This window comes from Lithobates pipiens, unplaced genomic scaffold, assembly GCF_037356315.1.
Source record: "Lithobates pipiens isolate NorthernLeopardFrog02 unplaced genomic scaffold, aLitPip1_a1.2 Scaffold_27, whole genome shotgun sequence".
In the NCBI taxonomy this organism is placed as follows: Eukaryota; Metazoa; Chordata; class Amphibia; order Anura; family Ranidae; genus Lithobates; species Lithobates pipiens.
The window spans coordinates 162,865,068-162,887,308 of NW_027507788.1; the positions used below are offsets into that span (position 1 = coordinate 162,865,068).

Below are 22,241 nucleotides of genomic sequence, written 5' to 3' on the forward strand. Positions count from 1 at the left end.
CCCTAGGGAACACAGTTAACACCTTGATTTCCCCCTAGTGTTAACCCCTTCCCTGCCAGTGACATTAACACAGTGATCTGGCCGCCATAATGTTGCAGTCCGCGATAAAAAATGCTGATCACTGCCCTTACTAGTTAAAAAATAAATAATAAAAATTGTATAAATCTTTCCCGTATTTTGTAGATGCTATAACTTTTGCGCAAACCAATCAATATACGCTTATTTTGATTTTTATTACCAAAAATATGTAGAAAAATACATATCGGTCTTAACTGAGGAAAAAAATTTGCTTTTAAAAAAAAAATGAAAATTTATTATAGAAAAAAGTACAAAATATTGTGTCGCTTTTTTTTGTTTATAGCGCAAAAAATAAAGGGAGGAAGTGGCTGAGCATGGAGGAAGAGGGAGCGTGCTAGACGTGCTCCGAGCTCTGGCAGTGACTTGGGCTGGACTTTTTTGATATAGCTGCTGCTACCGTCACTGCTGCTATCATCGATATCACCGCCATCACCGCTGCCGCTACCGCTATCAATACTGGCGTTATCGCTACCGCTACCAACACTACCAATATTAATACCGCTACTGCTGCTGTAGGATAGTGGTACCATCACCGTACTATCACTACCACCGCTATTGCCGTTACCGCTGCTGCCGCTGTTCCATCGTTGTTGGCCGGCTCCCGCCGCCCCCTGACGGCTTCCGTTGGCCCTCGTCAGTGTTGGTGTTGATGTCTCTCGGATGCGGTGGCTGAGGTGTCTGAGGGATCCTCTGGAGGTCTTGTGGGGATTCGGCAGAGAGCACATGGAGTGAGGACGCTGGACATTGGGCGGGCGGTGAGTAAAGGCTGCCTGATCTGTCGGGCTTGTTAACTCTGCTGGTGTGGATGGCCTCGCTGTGCTTTTGATGTGGATATGGACTTGAGCAATCAAACTGGTGAGACAGGTCCCTGCTGCTGATTTAGATGCTTCCAGATAGCACTTTCAATCCAGTAACTATCAGAGAACTATTTGCTATTTGATGAAGCTGACTTCTTCATGTGGCCGACAAAGTTAAGAATACTACTTTGACTGTTATCATAGATATTGCAGGCATCACAGATTTATTGCCATCAGTAACATCTTTAAATGAATTCTGCAATTGACATTAGTATTTATGAGAATAATAATATTGCTCTTACTACTACTATAGTTTAGTTTCTACTGTGAACAGAGAAATGCTGGCTTCACTGAACCGATGCGATTTAAACTGCTGATGCTAAATGTAGACTCATCAGCAATGCAAAACTGCTGACAGTATGCAATCATTGCTATTGCTTAACTATTGACTATTAACTATTGATATCGCTTAATGGTTAACAACGTTTAATCGCAGACATCGCTCAAATGCTAGTATCACTCGACTGTTGATATCGCTTAATTGTTAAATTGCTGACATCGCTCAACTATTGCAGATACTGCTTAATTATTGTCATTAACCAGCTGTTGACATTTTGTAACTGACGATCTGGTTGACGTGGCGCAATCCACTAATATGATTCAACTGTTGATAGGGTTCAAAAGCTGGCATTGTTCAAAATCGCTCAGTTACTGAAATCGCTCAATTCCTGAAATCGTTCAATTGCTGAAATCGCTTAATTGCTGAAATCGCTTATTTGCTGAAATCGCTCATTTTTTCAATTGCTGAAACTGCTCGCTTGCTGAAACTGCTCAATTGTTGAAACTGCTCAATTGTTGAAACTGCTCAATTGCTGAAACTGCTCAATTGCTGAAACTGCTCAATTGCTGAAACTGCTCAATTGCTGAAACTGCTCAATTGCTGAAACTGCTCAATTGCTGAAACTGCTCAATTGTTGAAACTGCTCAATTGTTGAAACTGCTCAATTGCTGAAACTGCTCAATTGCTGAAACTGCTCAATTGCTGAAACTGCTCAATTGCTGAAACTGCTCAATTGCTGAAACTGCTCAAGTGCTGAGATCGCTCAACTGCTGAAATTGCATAATTGCGGAAATCGCTCAGCTGCTGAAATTGATCGATTGCTGAAATTGCTCTATTGCTGAAATTGCTCTATTGCTGAAATCGCTCTATTGCTGAAATCGCCCAATTGCTGAAATCGCCCAATTGCTGAACTCGCCCAATTGTTGAACACGCTCAATTGTTGAACTCGCTCACTTGTTGAACTCGCTCACTTGTTGAACTCGCTCACTTGTTGAACTCGCTCAATTGCTGAAATCGCTCAATTGCTGAAATTGATCAGCTGATGAAATCACTCAACTGATGGAACAGTTCAACTGATGAAATCGCTCTATTGTTGGAATCGCTTAACTGTTAAAACTGCTTAAACTTTTGATATCGTTCGACTATAGACACTGTTTAACTGCTGAAATTTCTCAAATCTTGCCACCGTTCAAATGCTGAAATTGTTTAATTATTGATATCGTTCAATTATTGAAATTGTTTGGCTGCTGACAGTGTTTGACTGTCGACGGTGTTCATCTACTGACTGGGTCCAACTGTTGACAGTGTTCTACATTAGATAATATCTGCTGCTGGTGTCCAACTGCTGATGGTGCTCAACTGTTGATAGTACTCAACTGCTATCATTGCTAAACTGCAGATATTGCTCGATTGCTGGCGGTGCTTGACCACTGACAGTGTTTGACCACTGGTGGTGGTCGGCTGCTGACAGTGTTCAACTGCTGACAGTGCTTGACTGCTGATAGTGTTTGCTGAGAGGGTCTAATTGCTGACAGTGTCAACCTGCTGTTGGTGCTCAATTGCTGTCGGTGTCTAACTGCTGACAGTGTTCAACTACTGGCAATGCACAATCGCTGACAGTGTTTAACTGATGACAGCGTTTAACTGCCGATAGTGTTCTATTGCTGACAGTGCCCAACTACTGACGGTGTTCAGCGGGTGACGGTGCTCAACTGCTGACGGTGACCAACTGCTGATATATTGCTGAAATTTAGATACTACTAATTTTTTCGTTAGTGCTAAATTGCTAATGTCGCTAAAATTGTTGATATTGTTAATATTTTAGAAAATAAGAATGTCATAGATTCAGCTGTTAATGCTGAAACTATTGATTTTCATGTTTTGACAGTAGAAGTGATCATAAGTTATTAACATTGGGAGGACTGCACTCGATAACAATAGCTATACTAGAAGGTAGATTGCGTGGATAAGCTGTCTTTGAAAAGGACTCTAAAGTAGTGACCACTGGGAATACCCATGGGATGGAGGAAGAGGAGAGGAGAGTACAATACAGTATGTAAACCGGCGAGTCCGGTTGTGTGCAATAAGGGTACATTAGGTAATACATCCAAACATCCATTAATAGTCTCCTCTAACGCTCAGCAAGGGATAGCAGAGTTTTTTCCAGTAGGTGGCCGGACACGATCACGTACATCGAAGACAATAATAGATAGTAACAGGGGAACATCGGCCTCTGCTGCTATGCAGGATACACATATACAATCATTACAAGCAGAAAAAACTATACTAACACCAGTAGTATCAATAATAAAACCATCAGTGTCATCTGTAATACCGTTGGGCTCTTTAGGCATTAGGGCAGTAAAAGACGCACAGATAGCAAAAATGGTTAGTGCAGATGCTATAAAAAACATGTGGGAATCGGCTTTGGAGTTACAAGAACCGATTGGATCTGTAGAATCCGTAGATATTAACGAAGTGTCTAATACCTCAGATATAGGCGTATTAGATATGCATATGAATGTGGGAGGACCCGAGGGTGGCCCTCAATACTCAATCCCATCCCCCCCGTTGTTAGGGGGATATAATCCAGTGAATATAATGGATAGTGAGAATATAGATGGGAATTCAAAAGGTGACACGATGGGTGAAGAGTTGGGATCAGAAGTAGGGGATGTACGGACTTATTTAAGAGCACTACCCACTCGCCATGAAATGGAAGCTTTTATTCAGCGTCTAGAACATGGTTTCCACAAGGAGATCCAATCTGTGCATAAAGAATTACAGGCAACTGGGAAGAAAATATCAGAAGTTGAACGTTCTGTAGACATATTGGTGGATCGTGTACAATCTCAAGAACAGTGTATAGATGCCCAAGAGCCTCATATTCATACACTATTTCAATTATGGGAGGACCAAGACAACCGTAATAGAAGAAATAATATTAGGATCAGGGGTTTGCCAGAATCAGTTAGAAATGAGGAGCTTGGTATAACAGTTAACCAAATTTTTACCTCATTGTTGGGGAAACCTGAGGAATCAAATTTGGAACTGGATAGAGTACATCGGACAGTGGGACCACGTAAATTAGATCCAGATAAACCAAGAGATATAATATGTCGAATACATTTCTATAAGTATAAGGAGGAGATTATGAGAAGGGCAAGAGAGAGGGGACAAATTAATGTTAATGGAGCAAATATACAATTGTTACAAGATCTATGCCAATTTACTCTGGAGAAGAGGAAGGCGTTAAGGCCTTTACTAAAAATGTTGCAAGATCGTAACATTGTATATAGATGGAATTTCCCTTTTCAGCTACAAATTAAGAAAGATGGCAGATGGCTGAATTTACGTGATCCCTCTGATATTCCTGTAATACAATCTACCCTAGGTTTACACGATCTTCCACTAATAACGTGGCCCAAGACTTATACACAGTTTAGAAGATCGCAACCTTGGGAGGACAATAGAAACATTCAATCTGAAAATCTTTAATTTAATCAGGCAGAGTAAAACAGCTGGTGATCCCAAGTGTAATTGGAGTAGTAGGCATTGAATTTAATAATGAATTAAGAATTATTTTTTTCTCGGACTATTATTATTATGCTGGTTGTGGATGCCCATTGTCACTGCATAGAGCCACCCTCAATGCTCTTCAGCTCTTTCCCCTCATAGGAATCACCGTCCCTCGGGTAGGGTTTGGTGTTTTTTTTGGGATAGATTCCTTATTGGGTGGGGTGTTTTTTTTTTTTTTTTTTTTTTTTATTTCTTTTGGGTAATTAGTTAACGTTTCCCTGGGTAACTTGGGAATCGGGGAGAAGGAACTTCTCCAATTTTAGAGAGCACAACTCGGTAATTGTTGTGCCGGGGTGTGTTTTTTTTTTTTTTTTTCTCTCTTCCCTCTCTCTCCTCTTTCTTTTTCCCCTTTTTCTTTCGTTTTCTTTAAGTTCCCTGATAATTTGATATGGCAGCGATTTTCTCCTCACCAGTGACATTGAAATTATGTACCTACAATATTAAAGGTCTTAATAATAAATCAAAAAGAGGTCAGATTTTATATAGTCTATATAAAGCTAAGGTAGATATTATACTTTTTCAAGAGACCCACTTTCGAAGTGATAATATTCCAGTGTGTTCTCGTAAACACTACTCGCAATGGTTCCATAGTACTATGTCAAGCTCAAAATCAAGAGGGGTCTCTATTGCTTTGCACAAGCACTTACCAGTTCAGAATTTGGAATATAGAGCTGATTTGGATGGAAGATATCTGTTTCTTAAAATCAGATTGTGGGATAAAATCTTCACAATTGCAAACTTTTATATTCCAAATTATGATCAAACTAAGACAATCGTGAGTTATCTTGGCCTCTTAGCAGATTTTGCAGAAGGTACGGTTATTGTGGGAGGAGATTTTAACCTAGCTTTAGACCCTTCACTAGACACGTCAGCTCAACGATCAAATATTTCACATGCTCGTCTGAGGGCACTTAAAAACAAACTTTATGAACATAGGTTGATGGATCTCTGGCGGACCCTTAACCCTAAAGATCGTAACTATACATACTTTTCTTTAGCACATAAAACATATAGCAGAATAGATTTTTTTTTAACTGGTCCTAAGATATTGGAATGGAACCCGTCTATAGATATCGGTTCATTTATTTGGTCCGACCATTCACCAGTATTTTTAACAATAGCACCTCCCCAGATTCAGGGTACTAATTGGTCGTGGCGTTTGAATGATACACTTATGCAAGATCAAAACTGTTATAAAGCAATTACAGAGGCGATTGACAATTTTATCTCTGACCATGAACAGGATGAAACTGCTTTACCCTTGAAATGGGAGGCCTTATAGGCAGTAATACGAGGGGTATTTATTCAACATGGTTCTCGTCTTAAAAAAAAAAATCTAAAATTATCGAAAATACGTTATTAAAACTTCATTCTTTGGAAACTCGACATAAAGCCCATCATTCTCCAGATATATCAGCCGATATTTTCTCCACAAGGATATTTTTGTTACAACTATTCAAGTCATCTCAGAGCTCATACCGACAAAGACGGGTAGTGGGAAGATATAGATTTGAGAATAAGTGTGGGAAAATGTTGGCTGATATGTTACACCCACGTCAATCACAGACTTTTATACCAAGTATAAAAAAATCATCAGGAGAACTGACATCGGATCCACGTGAGCTTCAACAAACCTTTAGGGAATATTTCTCAGGCCTCTATAATCTAACTCCATCATCATTATTGGAGGACAAGGGAGCTGGAGACAATATTATTGGGGAATATGTGCGGGAAAACGCTATTCCGACAATAGATAGTGTTACTGGGGAATCTTTGGATTCTCCATTTTCGCTCGAGGAACTATTAGAAGTAATTGCTAATACTCCAATAAATAAGAGCCCAGGTCCCGACGGGTTTACATCAAAATTCTATAAGACGTTTAAAGAGCATATAGCCCCGTTTATGCTTCAAGTGTTTAATTCTATTTCTTCTATGAACCAATTTCCAGTACAGACCCTGGAATCTCATATTACTTTGATTCCCAAACCAGAAAAGGATTTAACACTTTGCTCTAGTTATCGACCTATATCATTGATTGGGATAGATTTAAAGATATATGCTAAACTGATTGCACTCCGTCTTCAACCACTCCTCCCAAGCTTAATACATACGGACCAGGTAGGATTCGTTCAGAATAGAGAAGCACGCGATAACACGATTAAAACTTTTTTGTTGATGAACTATGCACAAAGGGCTAAAATTCCAGTATGCCTTCTTTCAGTTGATGCAGAAAAGGCATTTGATCGGGTGGGATGGCCCTTTCTTAAACACTCTTTAATGCAAATAGGATTGGGGTCGAATATATTGCATAAGATCATGGCACTTTATACTAAACCGGTAGCCAGAATAAAAATTAATGGTTCATTGACAACAAGTTTTGATATACAAAATGGTACCCGCCAGGGATGCCCGTTATCCCCTTTACTTTATGTTATAGTAATGGAATATTTAGCGACGGCTATTAGACAGAACCCTTCTATTTCTGGTGTACAGATAAAACAGAGGGAAATAAAAATGGCTTTGTTTGCTGATGATCTATTACTTTATATCACTAATCCACACATTGCAATTCCCTCTGTGTTAGCTGAATTCCAGCGGTTTGGAAAATTGAGCAATTTTAAAGTAAATGTATCAAAATCAGAAATTCTCAACGTGTCGCTTATACCCGAACAGGTTGCAAGGTTGAGAGCCAATTTTATGTTTAGGATTTGCTCTGCAGCTGTAAAATATTTAGGTGTTAAAATCACCCCGGACTCAAAGTATTTATATTCAATGAACTATGTTCCTCTTCTGCAACGTACCCTACAGGATCTAAAAAAATATGATGTTAAGCAATATTCATGGTTTGGGAGGATTAATATACTGAAAATGGATATAATACCGCGGTTCTTGTATTTTTTTCAAACTATCCCAATTAGTGTCCCTCGATCATTTTTCTCCACTCTGCAATCAGCTTTTACAAAATTTATTTGGGGACATAAAAAACCAAGATTACAAAAGAAATTATTATCATTACCTAAAACGAAAGGAGGTGCGGGTGCACCTGATCTATATTATTATTATGTTTCGGCTGTTTTGACTAGACTGGTGGACTGGTTTTATTGCTCGGAAACCAAACAATGGGTAAAAATAGAACAAGGGTTAAATCAACTGGATTTAAAGGTGTTACCATGGTTAGATCTGTCTGGTAGCAATTTAAATCAAGAGTTGAAAGAGTCTATGCCTTCCCTCACATCCCATGTGTTGAATATATGGGGAAAAACAGCCATAAAATTGGAACTTTCCTCTTATGAAGGACCTATGACACCTCTATTTGGCAACCCTTCTTTTCCACCGGCATTAAATAGGACAAGTTTTCTTATATGGAAAAGGGAATCCCATTATAGACTGAGCAATATTCTAAGCCAGGGGACAATTCCGTCTTTATTAAATCTATTCTCTACACAGCGACCATCACCTATGCAAATGTTGGAGTTTTGGCAGTTGCGATCATTTTGGTGTACAATTCTTTCAAATAAGTCTCTGGGTAGAGATTTAACAGAACTTGAAACTCTCCTGACACAAGATCAGAAACCAAAGCATGTTATATCAGTATTGTATAAGATGTTTATTATTAAAAACCACCCGGAGCCCCCAGAATATATAAATAAATGGGTTAATGAGATCAACGCTCAGATTGAGGTTGGGGAATGGGAGAAGGCATTTAGCTTCACTCACTGTTTATCACCGTCGATTAAAGCACAAGAGACGAATTATAAATTGCTCTCAAGATGGTATTGGAGCCCAGTGACACTCCATCGTATATACCCAGAAAAATCAGATATATGTTGGCGGTGCCATAGAGACAAGGGTACATTGCTCCACATCTGGTGGGAATGCCCCCTAATTTTCAGATTTTGGGAAAAGCTTATGCAATTATATACAACAATCACTGGGGAGGTAATTCCAAATACACCACAAATCACCCTTCTCTCTATGTTACCAAGAACATATAAAAACTTTAAAAAGAATCTTCTGGGATACTGGCTGACTGCGGCAAGAACTGTGATACCGCGGCACTGGCGATCATCCCAGTCCCCTACGATAAATGAATGGGCTTTAGAAATGGATAACATAGAGAGAATGGAGATACTCTTAGCTCAAGAATTAGATACATATGAAAGGTGTCTCTTGGTCTGGACTCCTTGGAGTCAGTATAGGAAATTGGTAAAGGACTGAGGAATTAGGGGGGAAGAGGGGGGAGGGAGGGACTTGCGGAGGAGAGAGGAGTGAGAAGCGGAGGAGGGGGAGAAATCAGATATACATTTTTCCCCTTTTCCTCCCCTTTTTTTTTTTTTTCCCCTTTTATTTATTTTTTTTTTTTTTGAGGGAGGGAGGGAAGAGGAAATAAAATAATAAATGTGATTATTATGTATGTAAGTAATATATATTTATATGTATGAAATTGCTTAATTATGTGTAATGCTTTATAATAATTGAAAATAAAAACAGAATTGAAAAAAAAAAAACTGCAGAGATGATCAAATGCCACCAAAAGAAAGCTCTGTTTGTGGGAAAAAAAAGAATGTCAATTTTTTTTGGGTACAATGTCGAATGACCGCGCAGTTTTCAGTTAATACGACACAGTGCCTTATCACAAAAAAATGGCCTGGTCATTGAGCAGCCAAATCTTCCGGGGGTGAAATGGTTAAAGTGGTTGTAAACTTAAAAAAAAAAAAAAAAAAAAAAGACAAAGGCATAATGCATGCTAGCTTATGATCAAATATTTACCTTAGATGGAAGCTGTTGCAACGGTCCCCTAACACCGATGTGACTGGCGACATGTCTCCTGGAGTTATTTCTGGGTTCGAGGGCTCCAGCAGTGTGATCGGCCGAAGCGATGAGGTCAGGAGACGCACGGCTACTGAAGAAACTGTATGTGAAAGAGGACTTGTGCTTTACTATAATAACTAAAATAATTTAGAAATGTGTGCAGAAATGCTTCCAAATCAAAAGTGATCACAAATCACATAAAAGCGCAAAAGATATTATACATAAATGTACGTGACTTAGCACATAACCTCAGTGATCCGTCTGCTACACAAAATACACAAATATTACTATAACCATATGTGCATCAAAAACATTACTTCAAACTTATTAAATAAAGGGCATCCAATAGTCCAGTATATAAAGTGCACTCCTGCTAATAGCTATAATAGTAAAGTGAATCCAGTATAGTCCAGTGAAAAAGTGAATTCATATAGTGCACTCCGCTAAAGGCAGCAATAAAGTGCTAATCAAACATTTATGTGCAAAATAAGTAGCTGAAAACCAGGTCAGACTCAAAGTACAACGGCGTTCCACGCCACTTTGTACGTTATTTCCGGTCCGCGGCATCCACTTCCGGTCCGTCGTAACGACTTCTGGCTCGTGGTGTTTACTTCCAGTCTTGCGTCCTATGCGTTATGTTACGCTGCATACCTCATGACTTCATCAGGGAGTGATGAAGTCACGAGGTATGCAGCGTGACGTAACACGTAGGGAGCAAGACCAGAAGTAAACACCACAAGCCGGAAGACGTTACGACGGACCGGAAGTGGATGCCGCGGACCGGAAATAACGTACAAAGTGGCGTGGAACGCCGTTGTACTTTGAGTCTGACCTGGTTTTCAGCTACTTACATGTAAGCAGCCATTTTTATTAATAAAATCTATGTTATTTGGGTAATGCACTATTGGAAACCCCTTTATTTTGTCATCATGTGGATCCAATTATGGAGTCTAAGCTGACATTCATCTCCCATACCTAATTGTTATTGCCGAATTGACTGACCTACACATATGGAAGTGGGGACAAGATTGTGTAATCTATTAGAGCGCTTTTCCCACACCCATGAGGTAAGGGCACTGAGAGCACTTTATTGGATTCACAGCGCACCCCTCATCACTGGAATTGGGAGTGAAAGGACACAAATTTTGGACTTTCTATTTTGACACAGAACTTGTTTGCACTTTAATAAGCTTTGCATTTTGCACATAATTGTTTGATTAGCACTTTATTTCTTCCTTTAGCAGAGTGCACTATATGAATTCACTTTTTCACTTGACTAGAGAGGACAAGCCTGCAGGTTAGTTCAGCCCTCCCCGGCTTCCCTAAAACCGGTCTCAACAGGGGACCATCAGACCCTCCCCGGTCATTCGATCTTGCAAAAAAAACAAACATGCTGCTATGTTCAGGAGAAACACAATCAATACTGAGGATCAAGGGAAGGGTGGGGACTTATAACAAAGCTTTCAAGTGATTGTGTTTCCTGTAGGGAGAAGCCCTCATCTCTCAGGTGTTGCCCTCCTGGAAGGTGATAGGAGAAATAAAAAAAATCATACAATCCCATATACCTAATCCTATACCCACAGTTGATCCAGAGGAAGGCGAGGAAAAAAAACCCAGAAAAGCAGGATCCAATTTGCTACAACAAGGAAAAAAATTCCTTCCCGATCCCAGAGAGGCAATCGGATCTTCCCTGGATAAACTTTACCTATAAATGTTAGTACCCAGTTATATTATGTACATTTAGGAATTAATCCAGGCCTTTCTTAAAGCAATCTACTGAGCTGGCCAGAACCACCTCTGGTGGAAGTCTATTCCACAGCTCTTACTTTGAAGAAAGCTTTCCGTACTTTGAGATGAAATCTCTTTTCCTTTAGACTTAAAGAGTACCCCCTTGTCCTCAGTGTTGACCATAAAGTGAATAACTCAACACTAAGTTCACTATATGGACCCCTTATATATTTATACAGGGTGAACATACCCCCCCCCCCTTAATCTCCTCTTCTCAAGAGTGAATAAATTCAGTTCCTCATAATCTTTCCTCATAGCTGAGCTCCTCCATGCCTCTTATCAGTTTGGTTGCCCTTCTCTGCACTTTCTCCAGTTCCCCGATATCCTTTTTAAGAACTCTTGCCCAAAAAAAAAACGGCATATTCCAGATGAGATCTTACGAATGATTTGTACATGGGCAAAATCATATCTCTCTGCCTGGAGTCCATACCTTTCTTAATACAAGAAAGGACTTTACTCGCTTTGGAAACCGCAGCTTGACATTGCATGCTATTATTGAGCTTATGATCTACCAAAACCTCCAGATCCTTCTCCACCATTGATCCCCCCCCCCAGTTGTATTCCCCCTAGTATGTATGATACATGCATATTCTTAGCCCCCAAGTGCATAACTTTACATTTGTCAACATTAAACCTCATCTGCCACATAGTCGCCCAATTAGACATTGAGTGCATTGAGGCCGGATTGTAAATTGGAGACATTCTGTAAGGACGTTATTCCACTGCATAGCTTAGTGTCATCTGCAAAGACAGACATTTTACTTTCAATCCCAGACCCAACACCATTTATAAAGGTATTAAAAAGTAAGGGTCCCAGCACTGAATCTTGGGGTGCACCACTGATAACCTTAGACCATTCTGTCTTTTAGCCAGTTTTCTATCCATCTACAGAGCACCAGATTAAGATTCTTAATTGGGAGATTTATATAAGCAACATACCGAAGGAAAGTTTTGTTGTGGGATTGTGAGGCAAAGGGTTTCTGTAAGATAAGGGATACAGCAACCTCTTTCTTAAGGCCAGATACTGGCAAAACCAGATTTAAAGTGGTTGTAAACCCTTACAAACCACTTTGACCTACAGGTAAGCCTAGATTCACCTACACAGTTTTTACAAGAGATTTACAAAAAGACAGGCACCACTGTCTATGGCGCATGCGCCGTAGACAGCAGCACGCAGGCGCACTGGGCATGCCGCATCCAACAGCGATATGCCGTTAGTGGCAGCTCCGGCATGCAAGCGCGGGAGTGACGTCATCACTGCTCTGGCGCTGCAAGTGGCCGGAGCAGTGATACCCGGAAGAAGATGGACGCTCCGTGCTACAGGGGACAGTGGTGACATCACTGGCTCCTGTGTCAGGTAAGTGACACATAATGGGCTACTATGCGATGCATAGTAGCCCATTATGCTTTACCTTTGCAGGGAGACAAAGAGGAAGTAAACCCATCAGGGTTTACTTCCTCTAAGAATTATCAAAATATGTGTGATAGAGTATTTTTGTGGGACTGAGCTTCCTTACTCTGCACCAAGCAAACTAAACAACCAAGAATGATGGTAAATCCTGCAAGAGTTGGAGGATAAGATAGGAATAATTGATTCAACATTCAAAACAAGCCATGGCTGTTGCAATCCAAGTTTTGAAGTCATCAGCTGAGAAATAGGACAGAATAAGAGACCTTGGGCAAGTAAATCTGGTCCGTTTGGAAGAGGCTAAAACTCGTCCACCAGAAATCTGAGTATGTCTGTGTACCACATTCTTCTGGGCCAATTTGGCACAATGAAAAGCAAGAATAAAGATCTTTATCTGAGGAAAGACATAAACCAGCTTGAACTGAGTCCAAGGAATCACTAAAGCATCTACAGTGAAGGGTAGAGCATCCCTGGTCTTAGCTACAATTTTTTTCAGCTTGCTGTTGAACCTGAATGCCATAATGTCCACATCTCATTTTCTTCACCCTTGTAAACACACAAAACAAAGAAAAGACATTCAAACCAACCAATCATATTATTTGGAGCAAACAGTACAATTGATCATTAACAATCTCCCTGTTATAGAACCCACTGTTATTGGGCCACCAAGGACATTTAAAACTTTTAAAAGAATAAAAAAATTCTACAAAAATCTATAAAAAATTGCAACCAGCTAGTTTATATAAACCTTTTATTGCATAATATTCATAAAACCAATACCAATAATAAGTGGTAAGCCACACATTCAGAATTAAACACATTCTCCTGGAAACAATAGATAGTCCATTTGGTTTCAAATCTCTAGGTGGATTTAATCTTAATGTATGAAATGAAACTTACCATCCCCCAAGTATGCTACGGGGTCCGCAGAAACATAACATCCAAGGTGGGACCCATGGAAGACAAAAGTGGCTAAGGAAGTCACTCACTGCACCTTAAAACAGCCTTGGTATAAAAAGAATAATAAAAAAAAAACTAACTAACAAAAAAACAGACTTGTAAGTTATAAAGAGGAACTGCTGCTGGATTAAACCAAATTAGCTCAAGATGCCTGACCAGTTTTTTTGAGAACACCCAACTGCATCAGAGGCTGTCCCGAACTGGCATAATAGTGAACCCATTAAATCGTGTCTGTACAGAAGATGGCGCCCAGGGGGTGGAGGAACCTATAGGAAGTATAAACACATCTTCCAAATAGATCCTCTCACCCCCTCAAAGCTTCTACCCCACCACTGTGTATAGCAACCAACCACGAGAAAACACTGGCATCACGACATACAATGCCACATCACTTGTGTGACTTTCAACATCATCCACATAGCAGGGCATGCACAATGGACTTCCTGTGCCCACGTCACCATGCAAGAAATGCTGCTTGTCCAAATAGGCGGCCAGTGGAAGGGGGGAAAAGGGAAGAACAGGCAGAGTGGCAGCAATCATATATCAAGTGACAGGGACATGTTAAAATGTAAATAACATATGAGGATTGACAGGTATGAAAACCCTTCACAGTAATTCTTTCACCAATAACTAGATGAATATAATGATCACCCTTCAGGTTACAATGGACACAATTCAAGCAAGGAAAACAACCATTCCTCTTTTTATCCAAAAATGTCATTTTAGACTGATTGTTCCCTCGGCTGATATTCAGACCATACTAGTGAATCTCTAATTGTCTTATTCCTCCTATACACTTTTATCGGTAAATGCCGAAATTCTTCTATGGGAGGGTAAGCCCGTCTGAGTAATGGCCAATATTTTTTTGATGATTTTAAAAATATCCTCACTCTAACTGTGAAATTGAAAAATAAAAGGTAATCTCCTCACCTCACATTTATGTATACCTGTGGTTACCTTAGTCTCCCCCTGTAAAAGTTTCCTACGCACCTGTGCAATAATATTTGCAGGGTATTACCAATGAAAGCATATGGGAGGAATAAGACAATTAGAGATTCACTAGTATGGTCTGAACATCGGCCGAGGGAACATAAAATTACATTTTTGGGTAAAAATAGGAATAGTTGTTTTCCTTGCTTGAATTGTATCCGATGTAACCTATTGATGAAGGGTGATCATTATATTCATCCAGTTAGTGGTGAAAGAATTACTGTGAAGGGTTTTCATACCTGTCAATCCTCGTATGTTATTTACATTTTAACATGTCCCTGTCACTTGATATACGTTGGTGAAACTACACAGAAAAAAAAGATTACCCAGCATCTTAGTACTGTTAGACATAAACAGCCAAATTTGCCGGTTTTCAGGCATTTTCTTGAGCAGTGCCATAGTGATTCAGATTTGAGAATCATGATTTTAGAGGTGGTACCTAGAGATCGGAGAGGGGGTAACAGGATACTTAAATTAAAACAAAGAAGTTTGGTGGATAAATACCTTATACTTATTTTTATAAGCTTGTAAGAAATATATTTCATGCTTCCTTACAGGTTGAAATGGAAGTATACAGGACAGGATATAGGGAATTCATCCCAACATGGACTTTTGCTGACAGTCTCATTTAAATCTAGGACTTTCTTTGTAATCACATGCAGTTAGTTTGTGTGCGTTTTTGTGCAACTTTTTCAATTTTTTTGTTCTTTTTTTGATCCTTTAATGCTGATTAGCTGTATTACTATGTAATCAATACAATAACTGAAATTTTCCTTTTATTTGAGAAATGTAATTATTAGATGAATGATGATTATCCACTAAAGATGTTTAGTTTTGAATTTAGAGGAAGTTTGAGGAATGATAACAGGTGATTTTTGAGTAACAGTGGTAATTGAATTAGTGAGATACACCTGGGAGGCTACACCCTCTAGTGTTTATAAACCCTCAGCCTGCTTCCTGCAGCTCAGTACATCAACAAGCAATATAACGTAAAATAATAGGAGGGGTGGGTGCTGTGTCCTTCAATGAACTTCAGAGAAAAGGATTTTACAGTGAGTACAAAAATCCTATTTTCTCTTTCGTTTATTGACGGACACAGCTCCATTAAATCTTGACCGTAGGGATGTCTCCAAGCAGTGTCAGAACGAGGGGTGGAAACAGCAAACATAATTTCACCCACAGCCAGGGGTGCTCCTCAATGGAGGAGTCGCCATCTGAACTGAATGCATCAGGACTTGTGGGCAACGTATGCATCAGAATGCATTGACAACCAAAATGTAACTTTCTCTAACAAGAAGAAAGTGTAGCTTGCAACGATTACACGGCCACCTGCAAAACTTATATCAACTTTGTAGAACTTTGTGAAAGTGTGAACGGATGACCAAGTCGTACTTGGGAGACAGACGCTTGAGGTCCCAATTACCCTGGTGGAATGGGCTGTGACAGGAAAGAGGGCACCTGCCCCTTTAACCACTTCAGCCCCGGACCATTTTGCTGGTCAAAGACCAGATCACTTTTTGCAATTCGGCACTGCGTTGTTTTAACTGACAATTGCGCGGTCATGCAACGTGGCTCCCAAACAAAATTGACGTCCTTTTTTCCCACAAATAGAGCTTTCTTTTGGGGGTATTTGATCACTCCTGCGGTTTTTATTTTTTGCGCTATAAACAAAAATAGAGCGACAATTTTGAAAAAATAAACACATTATTTTTTACTTTTTGGTATAATAAATATCCCCCCAAAATATATATATAAAAAAAAAATGTTTTCCCTCAGTTTAGGCCGATACGTATTCTTCTACATATTTTTGGTAAAAAATTATTGATTGGTTTGCACAAAAGTTATAGCGTTTACAAAATAGGGGATAGTTTTATGGCATTTTTATTAATAATAATTTTTTTACTAGTAATGGTGGCGATCAGCAATTTTTATTGTGATTGCGACATTATGGCGGACACATCGGACATTTTTGACACATTTTTGGGACCATTGTCATTTATACAGCAATCACTGCTATATAAATGCAGTGATTCCTGTGTAAAGGACACTGGCAGTTAAGGGGTTAACCAGTGGGTGCCAGTGTAGGGGTTAAGTGTTCCTAGGGGTGTGTTACTAACTGTTGGGGGCTGGGCTATCATTTAGTGAACACTGATCTCGGCTACAATCACATGGAGCAGAGATCAGCTTCACTAGTTGCTAGGCAGAACAGTGAGATGCTGTTTACAACGGCATCTCTCCATTCAGCCGCCCGTGAGACGATCGCGGGTATGCCCACGCCGATTGAGTCCGCGAGACCTGCGACCGGACTCACGGGGGTCCCGACCAGCATGCAAGCGCGCTGCCGGCGGCGTACTCGCGATGGCAGGGCGGCATTAGAGATTGGACGTACCTGTATGCCAATATGCCTGTCCCTGCCATTCTGCCGACGTACATCGGCGTGCGCTGGTCGGGAATCGGTTAAGGTGTAAGCCTGGACCATGATCTGTCTGATCCACCGTGAAATGGTGGTCGGCATGACCGCCGGCATTTTTTTCAGACCAGCTACTGGAACGAATAGAGAATCTGACTTCCGGAAGGGAGCCGTGGCAGACAGATATACCCTTAGGGCCCGGACCACGTCCAGAGAATGGAGGGCCACATCCTTAGGGTGTGTCGGCTTAGGACACAGAGATGGCAACACAATGTCTCCACTGAGATGGAAAGCCGAAACCACCTTTGGAACAAAGGAAGTTTGCGGACGCAGCACCACCTTATCTTTGTGTAACATCAGATAGGGCGATTTGCAAGACAAGCCCGCAACTCAGAAACCCTCCTGGCAGATGTAATAGCCACTAGAAAGACCAATTTCTGAGAAAGAGTCAACAATGGAATTTCCCTTTTGTTCTCAAATGATGGTTTCCGAAGTGCCGATAACACCAGGTTCAGATCCCACGGAGGTAGGGGTGGTCACACTGGAGGGACTACATGCCGAACTCTTTGCACAAAGGTGCTTACCAATGAGTGAGACGCCAGGGGTCATTGGAAAAAGACAGCCAAGGCTGATATCTGTCCCATGATGGTGTTTAAAGCCAGTTTCTGGTCCACTCCTCGCTGTAAGAACAGCAGGATCCTGGAAACGGAATAGGTGCGCCACCCCATCTTCTCACACATGGAGATATAAGCCTTCCATGTACAATGGTATATCTTCCGAGAAGAAGATTTTCGTGCCCTCAGCATAATGGAGATTACAGAGTCGGACAGACCTCGGTTCCTTAGCACCTGGCTTTCAACAGCCATGCCGTTAAAAACAGCGACGGTAAAGCAGGATGGAGTATCGGACCTTGCAATAGGAGGTCTTCTCACATCGGCAACCACTAGGGAGCATCCGCCACCAGGCATACTAGGTCAGCGTACCAGGGATGCTGGGGCCAATCTGGAGTGATCAGTATCACTGGAATCCCCTCGGCCTCCACTCTGTGAAGCAAACGCGGCAACAGTTTGAATGGAGGGAAGGCGTAAATCAGCCGGTACTGCTCCCATGGAGCCACCAACGCGTCTGACGTGTCCGCCCAAGAATCTCTTATCCTGGACACGAACCTTCGCACCTGCAGTTCATCAACAGCTTCACCGTGGCTCTGAGAGTGTGCAGTTTGGCTGAAGGGAGAAACACTCTCGCTTCCACGGAGTCCAGCAGTAAGCCTAGGTACTCCAGGCACTGAGTCGCCACTAGTACCAACTTTTTGAGGTTCAACACCCACCCAAACTCCTGTAGAGTTTGCATGGTGATCGCCACATCCTCCCTTAATTCTGAGGCCGAAGCTGCTCTCAGAAGAAGGAGATTGTCTAGGTAACCAACGACTGCGATCCCAGGTTGTCGCAACAACGCCAAAATTGGAGCCAATAATTTGGTAAAGACTCGGGTGCTGATACCAGGCCAAAGGGGAGAGCCACAAACTGGTAGTGCTCTTTCTCCACTGCAAATCACAGAAACCTCTGATACCTGAGGCATATGGGTATATGCAAGTACGCGTCCTGGATGTCCAAAGATGCCAGGGAGTCCTCCTGATGGAGTGCAGCGACTACGGAGCGAACCAATTCCATTTTGAAACTTTGTACTTTTAGACAGCCAAAGGAAATGTCCCGGAATGGTCCAGGCAGCAGGCAGATATGGAAAAGCATGAACATGGTTCAGTACAGTCCAAGGTTTAGCAGGCAGTTCAGGTAACAGGCATAGGCATGGGTAGTTCAGGTGGCAGGCAAAGGCATGGCCAGTTCAGGTAGTAGGCAAAGGCATGGCCAGTTCAGGTGGCAGGCAAACGCATGGCCAGTTCAGGTGGCAGGCAAACGCATGGCCAGTTCAGGTGGCAGGCAGAGGCATGACCAGCTCAGATGGCAGCAGGTGGCACTTTGTACATTGGGCCTTGGTCAGGTAAGACCTGAGGAGAGGGCTAGAGGCTTCTTCCCACCCAAATCTCTATGAAACCCCCGAGTCTCCAGACCCTAGTCCGAGAAAATTAAAAACCCAGAGAAAAATGTTTTCTACACTCGGAAAACCTTTCCTGGAGCCTCTCACATATGTGAGACCCCTGTGCTGTACAGTGGCAGGTCAAATGATCAGTTCAGGAGGCAGGCAAAAAGCATGGTCATTTAACAGGCCAAGGTCAATTCACGTTGAAGGCAGAAACATGTTTGGCAGAGGCATAGTCGTTAACAGTCCGGGTCATTCACAGAAATGGTAGAAAGTGGAAACTGGAAGAAAATCATCTTCATTTTACTAATAGTGTAGTGAAGTATGATAGACTCGATAGCACGTTCCAATACAGAGGCCTGGCTGGGAGGGACAGATGGGACAGTCGTATCGGGTGTCACAGCGAATTCCTCTACTTGAACACACACATTTTTTTGGGGGTTTGCGACCTGTTTGGGTAGGAGGGAGGATTTCGGGAAAGTGCCTTTCATGGAGTTTGGCTACTGCATCAGAACAAATTATTTGAGAGGGTTGGCCATGGGGATAGACGAGGGCTGTGATGATGTCTTCTTGGAATTTTAGACAGGTCAGGGAAATAATATACAAATTGAACATGGTTAGTTGCATCAAATAAATGGCAACTTTCTTGTACCAAAACAGTGATCTCTTGGTGGCTAAGTAGGGCTGCATCATCTGGTCGTTCATATCCACCCCCTTCCCCCATGTATAGATTATATTCATGGATACATTTTGGCTTATGGATGGGGCCTTTTCTTCTCTGCAGTTCCACCAAGGTGTCATTGTGTATTGTGGAAAGGATGTAGACATTTTTTTTATCTCTCCACTTCAGCGCTAGTACCTCTTCAGTCAGCATACTGGCCATTTCACCCTGTTTCAATTTCTTGGCCAATGTCTGTGGCAAGCCATTGCAGTTGGTCCGTGCTGTCCCACAGGCCACAGTCTGCTTTAGGAACAGATGGCGGAAAAGTGGGAGACTTCTATAGAAATTGTCTAAGTATAGGTGGTAACCTTTCCCAAGCAATGGTTGGATCAGCTTCCAGACAATTTTGCCACCTGTTCTTATGTAGGTTGGGCATCCAGGGGGGTTTAGCTGTCTGTCTTTTTCCCTCATAAATTATAAAGTCATATGTGTAACCCGTGGCCCTGTCACACGCCTTATAAAATTTTACCCCATGTCTGGCTCTTTTACTGGGGATGTATTGCTGTATTCCAAGTCTTCCATTGAAATGTAATAGGGATTCATCTACACAAATATTTATATTGGGGGTAAACATCTGCTTAAAGCGGACAAAAAAAAAATTGATTAGGGGCAGAATTTTGAATGATTTATCATAACTGGGATGATTTTGAGGGAGGCATTGTTGAAATGTAAAAATTTCATAATCATTTATTAATGGGTTCTGGGTATCATTGACGAATAGACCAGCATGTGGTGGATAGATTGGGTAAACCAGTACGAATGGACTTCATTTTTTTTTTGTCAGTCCCATGTTGAGGGTTAGGCCAAGGAAAATTTGACATTTTTCCACGGTGAGGGGTTTCCAAACAAAAGGACGGCATATGAAGAACTTGGATTGTTGGCTATATGTTGGCTGGTGTATAGATTACATTGCTCTACAATGTAGGTTAGGAGATCATTGGTAAAAAATAAGTGAAAATAATAAAGTGGGGTTACATTTTCTGTCTGTATCTAAGGGCCTGGCTGGGCTGTAAAAAGGGGAATTACAGGTTCTACTGACGTATCGGGCAGCCATGTTGGATACAGTAGAATATCTGGAAGGCTAGTATGGGCGCTGCCTCGTTGATTGGATGCTCCATTGCTAGCATCTGGGAATTCTTCCCATTCTAGGAAGGTTGCAGAACTGTTGGTGGATGGCTGTCTATCCCGGAGTGCTGCGCTGCTGGTGGATGCCTGCATATCATCCTGGAGTGCTGCGCTGCTGGTGGATGTCTGCGCCTGCTCATTTCTCCTGCTTCTCCTTGTTAGGATTCTATCTTCCTCAGTTTCCATCTCAGAGCCACTGCTTTCCACTGGTTCATAGTCGCTATCCGAGTCTTAAGGAGAGAGTTCCCCGCTACTCTCGTCTGACATACTCTGGAGTATCTGGAAAGCCTCCTCTGTGCTGTACGATCTTTTAGTCATGTTGATGGGCAGATGTGTCAGATGGCGGGTGGCATATTTCAGATGGTGGGTGTCAGATGTGCCAGATATTGGCAGGCGTCAGATGTGCCTGATGGTGGGCAGATGTGCCTGATGGTGGCGGGAAGATGTGCCAGCTGTTGACGGGCTGATGTGCCCACTGTTGGCGGACAGATGTGCCAGTTATTGATGAACAGATCCTCACTGTATGACAGGTGTTTTCAATGTTTTGGGGACACTGTGTTTTGGGGACACTAGCTGGGTGATCAGTGGGTAAACAGCAGACAAACAGCTATACACTCACTGATCTCCCGGCTGCAGCACAGATCTCTCTTCCTCTCCTCACTGACCGGCTCTGTGTGAGGAGAGGAAGAGATGAGAGCAGTTACAACTGCTCTCTATTGACATTACATGACGATTGTGATTGGACACAGTCGTCATGTGATCTGGAGGGCCAATCACATGGCCTTCCTGTGTTGTACTGCTCTCCTGTCTCTGGGGGGCACAAACAGGTCGGGATCACACCGCTGGGTGGGCACACAGTGGCGCGATCACCTGTCATCTGCCACCCATCCCCCTCTGTTGACATTACGATGGCTGTGATTAGACACAGCCATCATGCAGATCAGGAGGGCAAATTACATTGTCCACCTCCCGTTCTGAGATGCGGCATGTGCAGGGGACACGCGCATCAGGATTGCACGGCTGTGCGGGAGCGTGCCCGCGCAATCACACTACTTCTGAAGGACATTCAGGAACATCCAGTCAGAAGTAGACAGCTCCCACCCGGCCGTTTATATGCAGTGGCCGGGTCGGAAGTGGTTAACAGGTATCTAAATTTTTTTCATGAAAATAATTACTTTTTTCAATATAAGCACCTG

General features: G+C 41.9%; 1 protein-coding gene across 4 annotated transcripts in view; it reads right to left on the reverse strand.

The window, feature by feature from the left end:
* The window catches only part of LOC143934323 (uncharacterized), a 532,031-nt gene that overhangs the window by 30,805 nt on the left and 478,985 nt on the right, over positions 1-22,241 (reverse strand). For all 4 annotated transcript variants that reach the window (XR_013263245.1, XR_013263246.1, XR_013263247.1 and 1 more), the window contains one exon: positions 9,565-9,706. Coding sequence is in view for 1 of the 4 variants with exons in the window: in XM_077457841.1 (XP_077313967.1) it covers positions 9,565-9,706 (142 nt within the window). In the remaining 3 variants the exon portion in view is untranslated. The remainder of the gene's footprint in view (positions 1-9,564; positions 9,707-22,241) is intronic.